The 18,037-nt window shown below is 51.5% G+C and overlaps 1 protein-coding gene across 1 annotated transcript in view; it reads left to right on the top strand.

The window, feature by feature from the left end:
* Positions 1 to 3,966: 3,966 nt before the first annotated feature.
* Positions 3,967 to 18,037, top strand: part of MBP (myelin basic protein) — an 89,909-nt gene continuing 75,838 nt past the window's right edge. Inside the window, exon 1 of the mRNA XM_030868222.3 lies at positions 3,967 to 4,032. Coding sequence (XP_030724082.2) covers positions 3,982 to 4,032 — 51 coding nt within the window. The 5' untranslated portion in view covers positions 3,967 to 3,981. The remainder of the gene's footprint in view (positions 4,033 to 18,037) is intronic.

Here is an 18,037-nt window from a genome sequence, read left to right as displayed (position 1 = left end):
CCCTGGCCCTCCACTTCCCCTTCCACCAATCTCCTGTCTTCTTATTTCACGAAAAGCTTCTTAAGAACCTGGAGATGCTTCAGAGTCAACCTGAGTTCCAGGAGCGTTCCACGTGAAGGTTCCTCTTGCTCTCTCTATTTGACTAATTGCAAAAAATGAAATGAAGATGACCTCAAATGTCCAACTCTTCTGTCTGCAGAAGGTTCTTTTCAGCTCGCTATGGAGGCCAGCTGCCAGGGCAGCCTTCTTTCTGTAATGCAACCCTCCCGTCTCTCCACGGCGGAATGGGGCAGAGTTACCCCCAGACAAGTCCACTGCCCATCATTTTCACCACAGGACTGTGCCACACGCCTCAAGGACTGATGATCCCTCTAATGAGGGGCCCTAATCTGAGAATTGTCACTTTGAGTTTCTTGTCTCTCTTTTCCTGCTGGTGCGCAAATTGTGCACTTAAGGCTAGAATCTGCCTACTCGAAATCACACATATAAATTCTCATTCTGTTAATCTGACACAGAAGGGAAAAAAAGTCTGTACACACTCAAAAGTCTGACCCGGACTTTTGTTATTTCAATCTATTCTGTGTCCAGTAGTCTTGAGTTTTTTTAATAGTGATTAAAATAGTTCATGAACAGTCTTCCCAAGTATACCCCCAAGTTGCGCTTTGAGGCGTGATAAAGTTCTGATCAGAACACGCTGGCTTGGAAGACGCGTCCCCGCTCCAAGGAGCAGGGCAAGCAACACGTGATTAGATCAGCTGTGCCTCAAAGCCCTTGCTCCAACATCAGCTCTCCTTTTGTCCACAAGCAACCCCCCGAATATTCACACGTCCCAGGCTATTTTGATTTAGGTTAAATCCTTAGAGATTTGTTTTCTGGAAGGGGGGACCATTGTGTTGGGATTTGCCTAATACCTGCGGGGGAGGTGACTGAGGAGGGTGAGAATAAGATGGAAACGGGAGGAGGTAAGGGATGCTGGGCTTGAGATACTGTCCAGGTGAGAACAGAGATGGTAGCGTTCGCTTCTCTGTGTCGGGGCTGGAAAACCCCAAGAGTCCAAGCTGTGAACTTGAAAAGAAGTTATCTATTTTTGCCTGTGTTTAGTTTCAAATACACCAATTCTTTTTTTTTTTTGGAGGTAACTTTTATTTATATATATTTTTTTATTGGAGTATAGTTGATTTACAATGTTGTGTTAGTTTCAGATGTACAGCACAGTGATTCCGTTTTATATGTACATATATTTTTTTCCAGATTCTTTTCCCTTATAGTTTATTGCAAAATATTGAGTAGAGTTCCCTGTGCTATACAGTACATCCTTGTTGGTTATCTGTTTTAGATATAGTAGTATGTATATGCTAATCGCAACCTCCTAACTTATCTTTCCCCAACCAAATACACCAATTCTTATTTCTTAAACAGGGATGTTTGATGCATTGTTATTCTGTGTATTACACACGCAGTGCAAGTTATCAGTACTTCCTCAGAACCCCGCATGGGACCACAGAGAGATCGCAGTTCAGAGTGACCCCCTCTACTCCCAGAGTTCAGACCGTCGTCCTGCACAGAGAACGTGCAGTCATGTTCTCCAACTGCAGTTCAGACCCCAAGAGGACAAAAACAAGTCCCCTCTTTACCTTTTTGTGCCCACTCTTATCAAGTAAACTACCATATGTGCCCCCAAACCTCCATTTTCCCAGTGAGGTTACCCCAAAGAGGTTTTTTAGGGGGTGATCCCATGTAAGTAAATTGGGAAGGTGGATGATAGAATTGCACTGAATACTGAAATTATCTGCAAAGGTCGACTTGCATTTTTAAAAGCATACATTTTATTTTATTTAATTAATTGATTTATTTTTAGAAGATGTTGGGGGTAGGAGTTTATTAATTAATTTATTTTTGCTGTGTTGGGTCTTCGTTTCTGTGCGAGGGCTTTCTCTAGTTGTGGCAAGCGGGGGCCACTCTTCATCGCGGTGTGTGGGCCTCTCACTATCGCGGCCTCTCTTGTTGCAGAGCACAGGCTCCAGACGTGCAGGCTCAGTAGTTGTGGCTCATGGGCCTAGTTGCTCCGCGGCATGTGGGATCCTCCCAGACCAGGGCTCAAACCCGTGTCCCCTGCATTAGCAGGCAGACTCGCAACCACTGCGCCACCAGGGAAGCCCCCATTTTATTATTTTTTTTAAGCATAGATTTTATTTTTTAATTTAAAATGCTTCATTGCTGAAAAATGCTAACCATCATCTGACAATGCAGGGTTTCCACAGACCTTCAATTTATAAAATATGTAATATCCACAAAGAGCAATAAAGCGAAGCACAATAAAACGAGGTCTGCCGGTGTACAACACAGTACCGTTAACTAGGAAACGAGGTCTGCCGGTGTACAACACAGTACCGTTAACTAGGAAACGAGGTCTGCCGGTGTACAACACAGTCCCGTTAACTGTGAAACGGGGTCTGCCGGCGTACAACACAGTCCCGTTAACTGTGAAATGGGGTCTGCCGGCGTACAACACGGTACCGTTAACTGTGAAACGAGGTCTGCCGGTTACAATACAGTATCGTTAACTATAGTCACCATGTTAAAGCATACACGTTAAAGTATTGGGTTTTTCACCTTCATGTCCTGATACATGATGTATTCACATGATTCTTCTAAGTCAGCAGTGTTTTTATCACCACTAGAACCATGTCTTTGATTCACCAGAGCACATGATCCCCACTTCGATCCAAGTCGTTTGAAGTACAGCACTTTTTAACTAAATCTCCCTCTGCGTGGGGCTCTGGTCCAGTTTCCATTTACAAAATACAAAGGCGGGAAGGGTTTCCACTCCTCAGGTGCTCGGTCTCCACCAGGTAACAGCTCACTGTACCCCACACACTGGGAGGTGATGCTCTAAGACGCCATCACTCCCTTTCTCACCGATTTGCCTGGGGAAGGGCATGGGTATCCTTCGTAGTCACTGAGGAGTCACCCCGTGATATGGGAGACTTTGGGGAAATTCAGATACTGGGCAATTCCTTCTTTGCAAAAGAGTGCCTTTGGGGAAACAAAGCTTGCCTTTCGTCAGGCATGTGTGATATTTTAGAAACCCTTCCCATTTTTAGAAGACGATTCATCTTGTTGCCTTTCAAGGAGAGCCACTCCTCGTTCAGCAGGGAGCTACTACTCACATGTTCTTTGAAAAGGGTACATCGTGGATGATTGAATTTTGTGACGACCCTTAAAGACAGGTCACCTGGAGCCAGCTGACAAGTGTACGGTGATGGTGCAAGTGGTCCTTGTGGTTCAGGCAGGTCCAGGGATGTGTGTGGGATGAGGGAATCTGTGTGGAATGAGTTTGGCTAAATTCTTCAGTTCTGTGCCTTTCTGGAGGAAAAGAAATAAATTTGCTGCTAAAGTTTGGGTTAGAAAATACAAATGAGGAACATGTGCTTTTTTAAATCCAACTTTATCTTCCTTACAAATGCTGCGGGTTCTTGGAATGCTTGTCCGATAAGCAGCCCTTGGTCGGGTCTTGCTGTTTCTGTGCTCACACGATTCCCGAAGCATCAGGCTTGTTTTTATTTTGAGGCGCGTCGGCACTTTTCTGCATCTCTGTTCCTCTTGTTACTGAACATGAGGTGTACCTCCGTCTGTCCATCTGGACTTGTGCACAGTCTGAGATCTCTGGAGATGAGTTCATCTTCTTTATGGATGAAGAAACACACTGAACAGTGTTTGTCACTGGACAGAATCCGGGTTTGGGCAGCCGTCCCACGTTCTGGCTTTCTGCCAGGGCTCAGAAGACAGTGACACTCACTCATGAGACTTTGGGTGCCTCTTGAGTTTGGGGGCTTTCGTTTTCTTTTCTCAGAAATGGGTATAGCATGTGGAACGGGATGGCGCTGATTGAAAACTAGCGTAGAAAACTCTGAAAGTACCAGTTCCAAGGCTAACGGCCTCTCTTTGTCTTTCAGCATCTGAAGGCCTCGACGGCTCAGGATGGGGAACCACGCAGGGAAGCGAGACTTAGGTGCCGAGAAGGGAAATAAGGTAAGAAGTGAGCGGGCTCAAAAATCCTGCAAACGCACAGACCCTCCTCAGGTTCCCTGTGGCTACCAGGGTTTTCCGCTAAAACAATTGGCTTCTTATCCTCCTACCTTAGAAACTTCTAGGGCTTAGAATGCTAGTCCAAGACCCGAATTCCTCGGCCAGGACTCCAGGCCCACTACGGTCTCACTGTGACTGGCCTCGCCAGTGCCGTCGGCCCGACGTCCCTTCCCCCACCCTCATCACAGTGAGCTTGGAAGACACAGGAGAGCAAACGGGAAAAACGCAAATAAAAGTCATCCAGATCCCTCCAGTGACCCAGCATGAATCTTCCGGGTGTTTCTAGCCTCACATTCGCCCCTTTCCACCTTATTCCACGGACGTCAGCTTCCCCTGTTCGACGATGATTCTCTGCGTCACCTTTGATTCCCCCAGGGTGACTGGGAAAGTGGTTCTCAGCCTGTCTCCCCCTGAGCCGCTCAAACCGATGGCCCGTCACCAGGGCACCTGCTGGCCTCATTCTCTGCCCATGAAGAATCATTCCAGATTATGAGGCAATAGGCCTGATGCTGTGCGCAGAACTGTGAATCCACCCTAATTTGTAGGGGGGAAAGGTTAATTATTCCAGTTCTTTGGTCCTTTAACTCAAGACAAATGACAGTTCATCAGAACGTCACAGTGCTGAGGATGGACCTCCAGCAGCCCACACGCGTGCAGAAGTGCTTCATAAATGTCCACCGGGTTGAATGACATTACATTTGAGCCCCAGGACCTCTTTGCTGAGCTTCTGTGCTATGGGTTTTATTTAATAATAATGAACTTTGCAGCCATGAGCCCTTCTCTGATCTGTACTTAGACTCAATTTCCATATCAGCCAGGTGGGTAATTTTCCATAATTTGCTTTCAAGCCATTCATGTAAATCAGTGATTACATACTGTTTTTGTTCATATCTTATCTTACAAAGTGTTCTGAGAAAACATTGTTTTATCTAAAACAATGTTACGGAGTTTCTTTCCTAATGATGTCAGGCCCAAGGTCAACTAGAAGGGGTTTACCTTTTTATAATGTTATTATTGATTTGGAATTCTCTCATTGTTGAAAGGAGGACCAATTTCCTAAGTGTGTAAAGTGTTCTAGTGAATGTTGAATGCGGAATCACGCAGTGTTTTCTACAACTCGAGCGTGAACTGTATTACTGGTAATCTCCCCGTGAAGATACTAGTAACTCTGAGCTGTGAATGTGTTCAGTTACTCTAAAGACCGTGGGTCTGGTGGCATCTGCACCAGGAGGATAGTCTCAGCTGAGAGTGAAAGTGGAGAAACAGCTCTTCTCAGAGAGCCCCATCCTGTTAGCACGTGGTATTTTAAGGCACTGCTGATTTAAGTGACTGATTTGCAAGTCTGCTTCTGTAAACCTCTCTGTGGCTTGCAGTGTCTTTCTTGTTGTTGGACGTTGTAAAGCACCAAAACGTAGTTCTCACTGGTTTACTTTTACCAACGTCATATTCCTGAGCGGTGGTACAGCCACAGTGACGCTTCTGTTTTCTGAAAGCTAATTTTTAACATTCTGCTGATGTTTCTTTGAAATTGGGCGTTTAAGACCACTGGTTCCTGTAGGGAGTTGTTACAGGTAACAGCTGTCTTCTTTTAATTGTTTGTCACTTGACAGAAAATATCTGAGGCCTTGTGGAGGGAGTGCTCTGGGGCAGCGGGTCCGCAACCTTTTTGGCCCCAGGGACCGGTTTCATGGAAGACGATTTTTCCACGGAGGCGGGTGGGGGGGATGGGGGGGTTCAGGCGGTGATGCGAGCGAAGGGGAGGCGCAGATGAAGCTTCACTCGCTCTCCGCCGCTCACCTGCTGCTGTGCGGCCGGTTCCTAACAGGCTGCGCAAACAGGTACCGGTCTGCGGCCCCGGGGGGTTGGGGGCCCCTGCCCTGTGGTGTTACGTGGAGTGTCAGCTGAAACCAGAATAGAGAAAAACCACATGAGCTCGTGCCCTGCAGTTTCGCATCTGCACGTTTCTGTGGTCATTCTGGGAAGCTTGTTCTTCACTTACGAGGGAATGGACGTAAAGCGTTTGCCTGTGTCCGGGGGCTGACTGCTGACCTGCTAACAGGCGGGGGGCTGCAGGGACCGGTCACCCCACTCATCTCCCCAGCTCTGCCTCTTTGCGGCTCCCCCCGTACCGCACAGGGGGCCCAGAGCCCTCCTCTGCTCTCCACTCGCGTCCCCCATCAGCCCCGCGTCCTCACGCTCGCGCCTGCTGCCTTCCTGGAACCCGCTGGCCTGCGGAGGACGTTAGGAGGCAGTGGCCCTGTGTCGTGACCCCCTGCTCTGCCACCCTCTCCCCCACCCCCCACCCCACCCCCGCGCTCGGCCCAGCTGGGGAGGGAGCCGCGGTGGCCAGGAGCGCACAGCCGCCTGCTGCCAGGTTCCTCCCCGTGGCGCCCCACTGCTCTCTCACTGGCTTCTCTCTCCTCCCGAAGAAGGCGTGTCACGATGTAGGAAGGAGCCTGTGATGGAAGGGACAGCTCTGGCATGTCTCTGTTCCTGTTCCAGCCTTGCGTGTTAATGTGGAAACAGACGCACGTCCAGGCAGTGATGCAGCTGCGAGCGCGACCTCGGGGCCCCATCAGAGCAGAGTGTGCGTGGTGGAGGTCAGGGAGGCCCCATCCACAAGGGGAACCAGTGGCATTCAGGGAAGCCCTCATTCTCAGACATAAAGAAATCCCTGCTGGCCTCCGATTTCCTGTTTTCTGAGCATCCTGGTGGATTTGGCTTCCAGGAAGCCCAGCTCACTAACTTACCAGCTCCTTGTCAGGCAGTGCGTTTTCACAATGGTCCTTTGGCAGCACCGGGGAAGGACACGTACCAGCTGCCACGTCCCCGGGACACATGGTTCTCAAAGAGCCCCCGCCCTTGGGCAGGCTGTGCCCGGGCAGCCCTGGGAGCCTGGGGACCCTGCACAGGTGGAGGACACGCTTGGCCCCTCTGGCTCCTGGAGGGGAGGGCTCATTTCCAGGTCTGCACAGGAGTGAAGCTGGAGCACTTCTTCCGCAGGAGAACCAGCTGGGCCTTAGGACGGTGCCCACACCCTTTACTGAGGCTGTGCTGGGCTTCTGTCTCGTTCGGCGTTGCTCTGACTGTTGTCAGTCTCTGACCTATGGGTTTGCTCATTGGGGTTTTCTGGTGATTCTCTTTTGGACACACCAGCTGCTATTAGCGCCTGCCGTGCTCCAGGCATCCGCGCCGTGGCTGTGTGGTTGCCAGGGCTGCTGTGACAAAGCAGCGCACACCCAGGGGCTGAACGGCAGACGTGTATTCGCTCTCAGTCCTGGAGGCTGGAATCTGAGATCCAGGTGTCGGCAGGGCTGGGTCCTCCTGAGGCCTCGCTCCTTGGTGTGTAGACGGCCGTCTTCTCCCTGTGTCTTCAAGTGGTCGTCCCTCTGTGTGTGTCTGTGTCCTGATCTCCTCTTATGAGGACACCAGTCCTATAGGATTAGGGCCCATCCTCGTGACCTCATTTTACCTTAATCAACTCTGTGGAGACCCCACCCTCAAATGCAGCCATATTCCGCGTTCCTGGAGGGCTAGGACTTCGACACGTGGCTCCTCGGGGAACACGCGTCAGTCCACAATGTCCGTGTTATTTGATGCGGGCGAGAAGTGACTGGGAGGTTTGAGAGGCCAGAGAGAGGAGTGTCCCCAGCCCTGCCTGGTGATTGCCACCAGAGTCTGACCCTCACCCTCAGTGGGCACTGCCGTTGCCCTGGCCTCTCCCCATCATGAGATTTCGGCATTCGCTTCTGTCCTGTTAACGCCTCCCTCGCAGACCCCTTAACCTTCCAGGCCCCAGATCCATAAGCCAACACCCCCGCTGCCCCCAGGATGTGGGGCTTGTCCAGAACCTTCCATGCCCGTCTGTTGCCCGTGACCATCTGTCCACATGGCACAGCGGCCTTGAGGTTGTGTCCTCCATGTGCTGCCCTCATGCGTTCAGCCCTTCTCCACGCTCTGACCCTCTGAGTATCATCTTCATTTTACCCATGATGGACTCTCAGCGTGGCCTGTGAGCTTGGCCCAAGGCCAGGTGGGGAGCGAACGCAGGAGCTGGGCTGTGGGGCGGCTCTCTGTCCCTCTAGGTCGGCACCAGGCAGCAGAAATGGAAGGAGAGCCGCAGGTGGACGTTTAAACGTTCTAGTAGCCACATAAAAAAGTAAAGAGACAGGAAGAAATTCATGTTAATATCTTTTCTTTAACTTAATATACTCCAAATACCATGTCAGCATATGACGACTATCAGTGAAGTATTTTACTGCTCTTTCTGTCTCAGTGAATCTTCAAACTCGGGGGTATATTTAGCTTACATCCCAATATGGCCTGGCCACTCTGCTGGCACTCAGTGGCCACATGTGGCTGGCAGCTCCAGACCGGACGGCAGCCTCCACAGCCAGGCCCATCCCTGTGGGCCCTGCTGCCTCGCCAGGCAGTGTCCCGGACACCTTCATGGTGTCCTCCATCCAGTTCACGCCCCCCGCCCTGCCCACCGTGCATCTCATCCATTGCCTCATGAAGAGGAAAGAGAAATTGTGAATGACCAGTATTGTCCGTTGAGAGATGATGATGGGTCTGAGTTTGCCCTCGGAGGGAGAGAGCTGGGGTTGAAGAGGAGAAGCCGGAGGGGGAGGGAGGGGCTGGGGAGGGGTGTGGATGAATGGCTGCCCTCTGTCCCCTGGCTGGGCCAGTAACCGCAGAGCAAGGGCAGTGATGAGTGAAAGTCCGGTGCAGAGGAGAAAGCAGGAGCGTCCTTTTTAAATCTGCCCGAATCCAGAGACCGTTTAGGGCATCGGGAGTGCCTCTGGTCTCGTGGCTTCGTCTGCCTTCCCCTGAATCACCCCCAAGCCTCTGGGGCAGCTTGAAGGGTCCGACCTGGGAGTCAGCCTCGGACTCCGCACCAGGTGCGTCGTGGTGCTGCCACAGACACGTCAGGACACTTGGCACTTTGCGTTGCCCCCAGTTTTCTCTAACAAGAGGCAGGCTGTTCTAACTCGTGTGTGGACTCTGTCCCTTCAGAGTTCACAAGTAAGTTAGCTGTTTAGGACTGAAAGTGTCTCAAATCTTGACTTATTCCTACATCCATTCACCCATCCATAGGCAGATGCAGACTTCTATTAAGCACCTCCCCTGCGTCGGACTGGGCTGGACTCAGTGACGAAAGCCCGGCTTCCCCACCAACTGTCAGGCGACCTGGGGCAGTTACTTCACGCCCCTGGGCTTCGGTTCCCTTATTGGTTACGGAGATGAGAAGACGGTGAACATTACGTGAGCCGAAGGATGTGACACACAGAGCATTGCCTGGTGCCCAGCAAGTCCTGTGTTGTGCCGTTGCTGCTTCTGTTCCTAATGCTCTTATTCTTGCTGTTGTTTTAAGAGAAACGCGCGTGCATCTTCTGTCAGAACAGCTCCCAGTATGACTGGAGAGATCAGCAAAACTCTGACCCTGTGCCCAGCGCAATGACGGGATACAGGAGGGAAACCATGGGGACCGGGGGCCCTGGCCTGCCTGGTGGCCTTTAACCAGCGTGGAGAACAGGCTACAAAGAGCAGAGGGAAAGCCCAGGAGTGGTCCTTCCCTGTGTCCTCGGGATCAGGGAAACACGGGCAAAATGTTTAAGTACTGCAAACAGGATTCGACCTGGGGCACCCATTGTACAATCCCTTTCTGCAAATCTCTCCCAGTTTCGGCCCCTCCAAGCGCTGTGGATTCTGAGTCCCCCAAGCAGCAGCCCCACCATTTCCGCAGCCTGACGCTGCCTGTCAGTCACAGTGTCCCCTCACAGTGATTGCTGGGAAGAGGCATCCTTTTTGATGAATTTGCGTCGCTGAGGGTAGGGCCAGTGGCCCCTTAGACATTCCATTGGTGTTTCCATTTCTGACACCGTGCTGGGCGGCCTTGGAACTTACTGGCACAAGTCAGAATACCTTCTGGCTACGTAGAGATAACTTTGGCTCAGCAGGACGGCCCTGGCCCCAGGCCTGTCGTCTGTGCTCAGCAGTTGTAAGCGGCTTCCCTCCTGAACCCGTGGGTGCCCTAAACACCGTGATTTCTGACAACATCTCCCAGAGCAGCAGTGAACGTCCTGTGGGAAAGAGCTTTTGTGCCATTTTTTGTCGTGCAGAGGAAAAAGATTCCCCGGCAGAGACCGATATCAGAGAGGTAAGAGGAAAATCGGGAGAGCCGCAGGTGGGAAGGGTTCAGGGAGAGGGAGGGGTCCGAGGCGGGCGGAGCTGACGGCTGCCCCGCTGGACCCTCAGGCCCCGCCCAAGCGTCAAGTGTGGAGAACCGGGGCTCCCAGCACCTACAGACCAGGACCTTCAGAATCCACCTCAACACCTGTCACCTGGGGCTTACTAGGGCTGCCTGGCAGGTGTCAGTGGAAGGTTCTGGAACAGGGCCGGTCCCTGGGGACTCTGCCTCTCCTGCTTCCAAATTTTCTACTGACCTTGAGCGAGTGGGATTTCCAGCGTCCCTGAACTACTTCTTCTCACCTGAATTCTTCAGCTTTGTTTAATTTTCTTGTTTGAGCACTGACCTCAGTCCACATGGGAATGAACTTCAAGAAGTTTTCATACGAAACTAGTGAGGCCATTGCTAGTCAGAAGCATTACTACCAGGAAACATAAGAAACAAAGAGTAGTTTATACTGGCATCCCCACAGATTTTCCAAAATGAGTGAAATCAAGTGATGATCTATGACAATTTTTGAAAATCTAACAATAATAATTTTGAAAGCCTGCTTTTCACCTGTGGGATCTCTATACTTTTCTTGGCAGTGGTATCTGGCTCACAAAGTTTCTCCAAAGGCGCCCATCCATGTTTCTGGAGTTTTCTATTTAATCAGCTTAAGAAGAACGATACCACACTGAAAAACAAGGTCTGAGAGCAGTTTTAGAATTTAGACTCGTGTCTGATTTTACAGTGGGGAGTAACTTGTTGGTCTGTTTTGTGTTTCCGATTAAATTGATTCGCTGTCTCAGCTGTTCTTCAAAGCCCAGTGTGTGGCGACGCTCTGAGAAACGAGAGGTGTAGTTTGCACGCATACACACAGAGGCACTCAGCAGCTCAGCCCCGCCCACCAGCGTGGAGATGGAAAATGTAGATTTGACGGGAAAATACGTTTCCTTCAAAACGTCTGACGTCCCAGCTGTGGGACAGGCTGACATGTTCCCCCGGGGGTTTACTGACTCTGCAGAACCGCAATCCTGCATCGTCTTGTCCCAAGTGGGGCATGTTGTCAGCAGTGTCGCTTGTTCAGGAGGCCCCGTGCTTTTCATGCCAGCCTCGGGAAGGAGGAATCTTTCTGCTTTAAACCACGGCCAGCTCCGTGCCATCCTCTCTCCTCCCACGGGCTCTGCTTGCAGGTATTGTGCCCTTGTCCCCCACCGCCCCCAGTGCTGCTGTTTGGGGGACCCTAACTGCACAGCCCGTACGGGTGTCCAGGGCGCCCCCGACACCGCCGGCTCCAGGCCGGGTGGATGCTGGCAGCCTTCACCTGTGGGCCCCAGCCCAGGGCAGGGAGTCGTCCACACGCCCCGCGCTGCGTACGGTACAGGTGGGCCCTTCAAACCCCAAATCCAGCGTTGCTTTCGCCCCACATCATGCTTCCTCCTGCAGTTCCTTGTTAGAACCGACCGCCGTCACCACGGCTACTTCGCAGAATGGGAAGCGGGTTTGCCAAGAAACTCACTTCCGTCCAGTCACCCAGACCCACTCGATGGGGCTGCCGTGTCTTCGAGCAGGGAATCCACCTGGAAAGTTAACGTTTCTGATTTGATTTTGCAGTGTGTTGGCAACTGTTAGACCCATACATGTGTAATTCCATTTTCTTAGGCCGGTTCCACGAACAATTTTTTTTGAGAACTCAGGTAGTTAAGTTAATCAAATAATATACGTTTCAAAGTTTAGGGGGCTGAAAAGTAGACGGTATTTCCCTGCAGACACTCACCAATCTAGTCAGATACATGGAAAGACCTAGTCAGCATCAAGTAAGGCCTTAGATTGCAAGGTGCAGGCGGTCTTTCCCTTGTATCTGTCTTCAACAGTCCCAGAGTCCTTTGTCTGTCTGTCTGTCTCTCCATCTCTGTTTGTATCTCCATCTCTATCTCTCGCACACACCCATAAAGAATTCCCCTTCGCCTCAGCTGCACAGCATTAAACCACCTTCCGATAGGCCGATGGTGCACTGTACCAATAGCTGCCTTGCGTCTGCTGCTCACTGCAGACACCCCGCTGCAGCCCCGTCCAGCAGGACCTTCTGCCCTGTGCCCCTGCTGGCCAATAGGGCGGTCACGTGACACACATGGCTACTGTGATTGGTACAACAGAGGAATCAAACCTTTAAACTTCAGATTTAAATAGCCGTGTGTTTTGAGGCACATGCCGTTCCACTGGGTGCTTGGCATGTCCTCCTAGTTCTGGGGTCCCCAGAACCCTGCCTGAGAGACATCAGCTCCAATTCTCGTTAAGGACAAAAACTGGGTCTTTCTCAAAGTCATATGATTGCGTACAAAAGTGAGCATCGAGTTCAGAAGGTAAAATCCTCTGGAAACACACCCTTATAAATACCAGCAACTGCAGAGGACAGCGCTGTGAGCCGTGAGCTCCAGCAGGTGGGGCAGGTCTTGTCCTCACTCACCTCCCTTGGCTGGGAGGGTCTCACGGCCCCATTGCTTACTTACGGCTCCCTCTGAAGGGGGCCACCTGCTGCAGGGTTGGGAAACTCGCATTGCAAACAGCATGCATTTATCTAAGTGCCTCTGAGTTTCCTGCACACACAGATGCCTACCCACCTGCCTTGCTTAGTGCCTCCAAAAGAATTTCAGCAAGCTTCTAAAAAGAGAAATAAAATAGTGTAGAAAATGCATCCTTTTAAAGAGGTTCCCAGAATCAGTAGCCTTCTGATTACGGTCATGGAGAAATCAACATGGGATCTGTCCCTGACTTGAGAGTCGAGCCACGAGGATATAAAATGAAACATCTCATTCCAGGCTGGTTTGTGAAGTCGCATTTGTATTTAAGACCCCAGGGCCGCCTCTGAAGGGGGGCTGTCTGCGCCCCGAGGGATGGTGAAGACTGCCGTGTTGGAGATGCAGCGTCTCCCACCCGCAGGCGAGCGCCGTCTTCCTAAGTCCGCCTTTACAGCAGGTTCGCGAATGTTCTGAGTCAGCACTGATTTGCTCTTGGAAGGTACTAACGACAAAGTCTCCCATCACGGTTTTGCATGGAAAGCACGACCCTAGCTTGATTCTGATTTCTGAGGTCTGTGAGTGAGCATTTTGTTTCCTCTGATAGACTGAGGACACTCACACCTCTGTCTGTCAGGTGGCAACAGGCCTCACAGACACACATGTGAGTGAGTGGTAAAGGCAGGGGTGTAATTAGCCAGCAGACCCCGGGCCCTCACAGCCCTTAATAAAAATAATGGGGCGATGATGCAGTGGTGCCCCAGGCAGCATAAATCCAGCGGGCAGGCCACGCGGCAGCACGTGATTTATGAACTTGCCCCGTCCCTGGCCCAGGCCCAGCCCCTCCCCATCCCAGGGATGGCCTCGTGGACCCCTGCTCGGGGGCCCCTCCCGGCTCAGCTGCTAAGGGAAGGGCCCCAGGAGTCAGGCTGCGGGGACCTCGAGGCCTCCGACTTAGGGTTCAGGGCTTGTACACCCCAGGGGCCTCGGACCCTGTGAGATGCGCACCTTCTGTGTCCTTTCACCCTATTATAGGGTTTATTAGGGTTGCGAGTTAGTTCGCAAGCTTAGTTTTTATCAGAAACTGTGACCAACCTTGCAAGCAGCTGACTTTGGGCCACGATCGTTCAGTAGAAGTGATATGTTTAACATTGGTCATTAACTTTATAAATGACGTGACAATAAAATCATTCTCTGGGTAAAACTACAGCAACAGTGGACCGTGCCCCCGAGGGGACGGCTTGAATAGACGGCTCTATTCAGGCCACCCCCACACGAGGCTTCTATCCTTAAGATCATGTTCCTGGGCCTTGGGCAGCAGATCACGTGGAATCCGGAGCCCGGTGACCCTGGAACACACCCGTTTGTCGTCTTGTTTTCAGCTGGACTCATAAACCGTTCCTCCCGCATTCCTTCCCTCACCCTGTCATAGCCCCTAATTCCTCTGTCCCTGCATCTGTAACGCTAAATCATTTATGAGAGCTGACAGGACGGGGGAAGGGAGGCCAGAAATGTTGGCCTGTCATCAGATGCGCAGCACAGAACAAGCAGAGGCAGCGCTGACTTCGTTGAATAGGTTTTTTTTAAGGTGGGGAAGCTTTTGAGCTCACAATGGATACGCGTCACGTGAAGTAGTTCTCAGGCTCCGTTTGGGGTTTACATTTGATTGAGAACGTGATTCCAGGGGTGGCACAGCAGATATGTATTCTTGAATTCCTCCTGACTTGAATGAAAGTGTTTAGATGGAAACTCTCCTTTGCAGAGGGTGGGTGAGTTAGATTTCCTGGGAGTGGAGAGCAGTGCCCTCCTGTAGGCGGTTCATGTTGACGGGCTGGGGAAAGGGCTTAGGTGGTAAATTGTTTTAATCTCCAGTCGGTTTAGGGCTCGCCACTGGGTGTGCCCATGAAGCCTCCCTGAGCTGCCATTTCTCATCCGCTGCCAGGTAATTTCAGAAAGGCCACCATGTAATTTTATCTTTGAAGACAAGTTTATTTCAGACTCTGAGAGTGAAAAGCGTGTCATTGCGTATAAAAACCCTGTGTTTATTTTGTTATTAAGGAAGAATTTTTTTTATATTTATTCAAACCCTCTTACAATGTTTTAAATGAAACAAAACCTAAAAATCCAGGTTTCAGAATGGTGCTTCTTGTCTTTTCTCACTCATTACTAAGGCAATATGGTTTTTTTTAACTTTTTTAAAAATGATTTCTTTTATTTATTTATTTATTATTTATTTTTGGCTGCGTTGGGTTTTCGTTGCTGTGCGTGCACTTTCTCTAGTTGCAGCGAGCGGGGGCTGCTCTTCGTTGCAGTGTGCGGGCTTCTCATTGCGGTGGCTTCTCTTGCCGCGGAGCATGGGCTCTAGGCGCGTGGTCTTCGGTAGTTGTGGCTCGCGGGCTTAGTAGTTGTGGCTCGCGGGCTCTAGAGCACAGACTCAGTAGTTGTGGCACACGGGCTTAGTTGCTCCGTGGCATGTGGGATCTTCCCGGACCAGGGCTCGAACTCGTGTCCCCTGCATTGGCAGGCGGATTCTTAACCGTTGCGCCACCAGGGGAGTCCTAAGGCAGTATGGTTTTAAAACTTTACATTTGGAAGTGAGAGATTTTAGAGGCTGGAATACATTTGTGAAAATTTATCTTTCTGTGTTTGTCAGTGTGTGTGTGTGTTTGAACGTGTGGCATTTTTCTCACCCGCCAGCTTCCAGCCCTGCAAAATGCCCATCGGCAGCTGTGTGGACACGTTCTCAGGCTCAGCCCACGCTCTGCACTTGTATGATTCTAACACACCACTCTCCTAATTGAGATTTGGTACCCCCATTAATTTGATTATCATACAGTTAAACAAAAGCCTCGATGAAATTCATTATTGTTTCTGTGGCTTTTGATGCTTGCAAAACAGACTCTGTTATTCAATACGTCCTAAATTATGCTTTAGCACAAGTCATATGTAACCAAACACAAGCCCTCAGTAAACAGACAAGGCAATTTGGTAGTTAAGTTAATTACCCGTGGTGAGTGAGGGTGACTGCAGCCTGGGTTACTCACAGACGTGCGTGCGTTCACACCCTGCTGTTGCAGAGCTGCATTAAGTCGCTTAACAAAATACCAGCATCTTGAAATTTAGAAGTGAAAGGCGAGCTTACATGTTGGTTTCGACTGTTTGGGGAGGAATCTGCCTCTTTCAGGAAGCAGGGTCTGAGACGTGTCCTTGCTGGCAAAGCCGCGTGCTGCCTCCGCCATCTGGGGGCCTGGCCTCTGCCACCCGTCCCCTCCTGCCCCCCTGCGCTCCGCCCTCGCCGCCCGGCCCCTCCCTTCCAGCTGCTCACCTTACTCTCCTTGTCCCACCCAAACCATCGGGTCCATTTTCCTTCTCTGGCTGGTTTCGCCGCCTCACCCTGGAATGCAAACCCTGTGGGAACGGAGGCTGACCCACTGGCACCCACACGTCCCAGGGCCACTGGACACTGCACGGCCAGTGGGTGCCGTCACCCCAGGGTCCGCTTATGAGGCCTCGGCTCCGTGCACAGCGTCCAAGTTGATCTTGGTAGTGAAGTTCACGCCATGCTGGGGCTGGTTACTTCTGCTGGAAATGCCTGTAGGGAAGGAAACTTCTTCAGATACATCCCCCCACATTGCCTCCTTTGGATTAAGTAAAAATAAAAGGTGTCAGCTACCAAATGTAAAATAGCTAGCTAGCGGGAAGCAGCCGCATAGCGCAGGGAGATCAGCTGGGTGCTTTGTGACCCCCTGGAGGGCTGGGATAGGAGGGGTGGGAGGGAGACCCAAGAGGGGGGATTATATGTATATACGCATAACTGATTCAAATTGCTCTACAGCAGCAACTAACACAACACTGTAAAGCAATTACACTCCAATAAAGACGTTAAATAATAAAAGGTGTCAGGACCCAACTTATTAATGTAGTGCACATTCCGTTGCACTTCCTTTTCTGGAACGCTGGTGCCTCCCAGGAACCAGGAAAGTATCTAGAATGTCGAAAGCAGGTCCCATCGGTCGTATGTGCTCACCAGGGCCCCGTGGCGGTGACCGCCCACACCGGCAGGTATTTTCGCTGGGGAGACAGATAATAAACAAATCAACATGGGAATTAGGTACTTCAGATGGTGTTAGGGCTCAGAAGAAACATGTAGGGTTGGGGGCTCAGGAGGGCAGGGGTGAGGGCTGCCGGGGAGCCACCGCGATGGGGCAGCATCGAGCAAAGGCTGGGAAAGTGGAAGGTGGGAGCCACGCGGCTCTCTGGGGACAGGTGTTCCAGGTGGAGGATCTCACACGTGCAGAAACTGAGCCAGCCACTGCCTTGGTGCATGGGAGAGGCAGGGCTGGAGGGGGTAAGATAGGAGGCCAGGTAGGCAGGGAAAGGCCTAGATCGCGGAGCGCCTAGCTGGCTGTCAGGTAGCCCCGGGAACTGTCCTTCTGAGAGATGACGGTGCCTGGCCGGGGGCGAAGGTAGATGCCTTGAGAAATGGTCAAGTTCCAGTTACCTTTGAAGCGAGAGCTGGTAGGATTTGCCAATGAACTGGGCGTCAGAGAGAGAAGGGAATGAAGGGTTGGGGCCTGGGCGTCGGGGGTACACCTGTGCACAGGTGAGGAAGCGTGGGCAGGGTAGGTTAGCGAAACAGGTGAAAAATCACCGCGAGCTTGAGGTGCCCCTTAGGTGCTCACCTTGCAAAAAGCGCCGGCAGAGACGTCCAATTCATAACTCTCAGATCAACTAAGGAGACGGGTTTAGAGAGGAATCCAAGGCTGAGCCCTGGACTTCAACACTTGGGACCAGGAGGGTGAGTGGCACCCGTAAGGGAGACCAAGATGGGGCAGCCACAAGGTGGGGGGATGGACATGAGTCACTGGGTCCGGCAGGGAGTGTTAGAAGCATTTCACCGGTCAAATAGCACTGAGTCCAGGTCAGAAAAGGATGGAGGGTCAACCACTGGATGAAGCAGCCCGGGGTCCCTGCTGCCCGGGGCCAGAGATGCTTTGGTGGCATGGTGGCAGTGAGACCCGATTAGTATTGGAAGGAGACTGGCAACAGTGGCCCGGAAACCTCCTTGAGAAGCTGTGTGGAGAAGGAACCGGACCCACGGCGCAGCTGGCAAGGGCGTGGAAGCCAGTCGGGGCCGTTTTGCTTTTGACGATGGAGTTTTAAGAGCGTGTTCGTCAGCTGATGCAAATGGTCCTCTGGAGAGGGGGCCATCGCCGAGGGTGGCAAGGGATGCCTGCTCTGATAAATGGTGGTTTTCTTT

Source organism: Globicephala melas, chromosome 13, assembly GCF_963455315.2.
Source record: "Globicephala melas chromosome 13, mGloMel1.2, whole genome shotgun sequence".
Taxonomy (NCBI): Eukaryota; Metazoa; Chordata; class Mammalia; order Artiodactyla; family Delphinidae; genus Globicephala; species Globicephala melas.
This window is presented reverse-complemented; position numbering and strand designations above follow the sequence as displayed.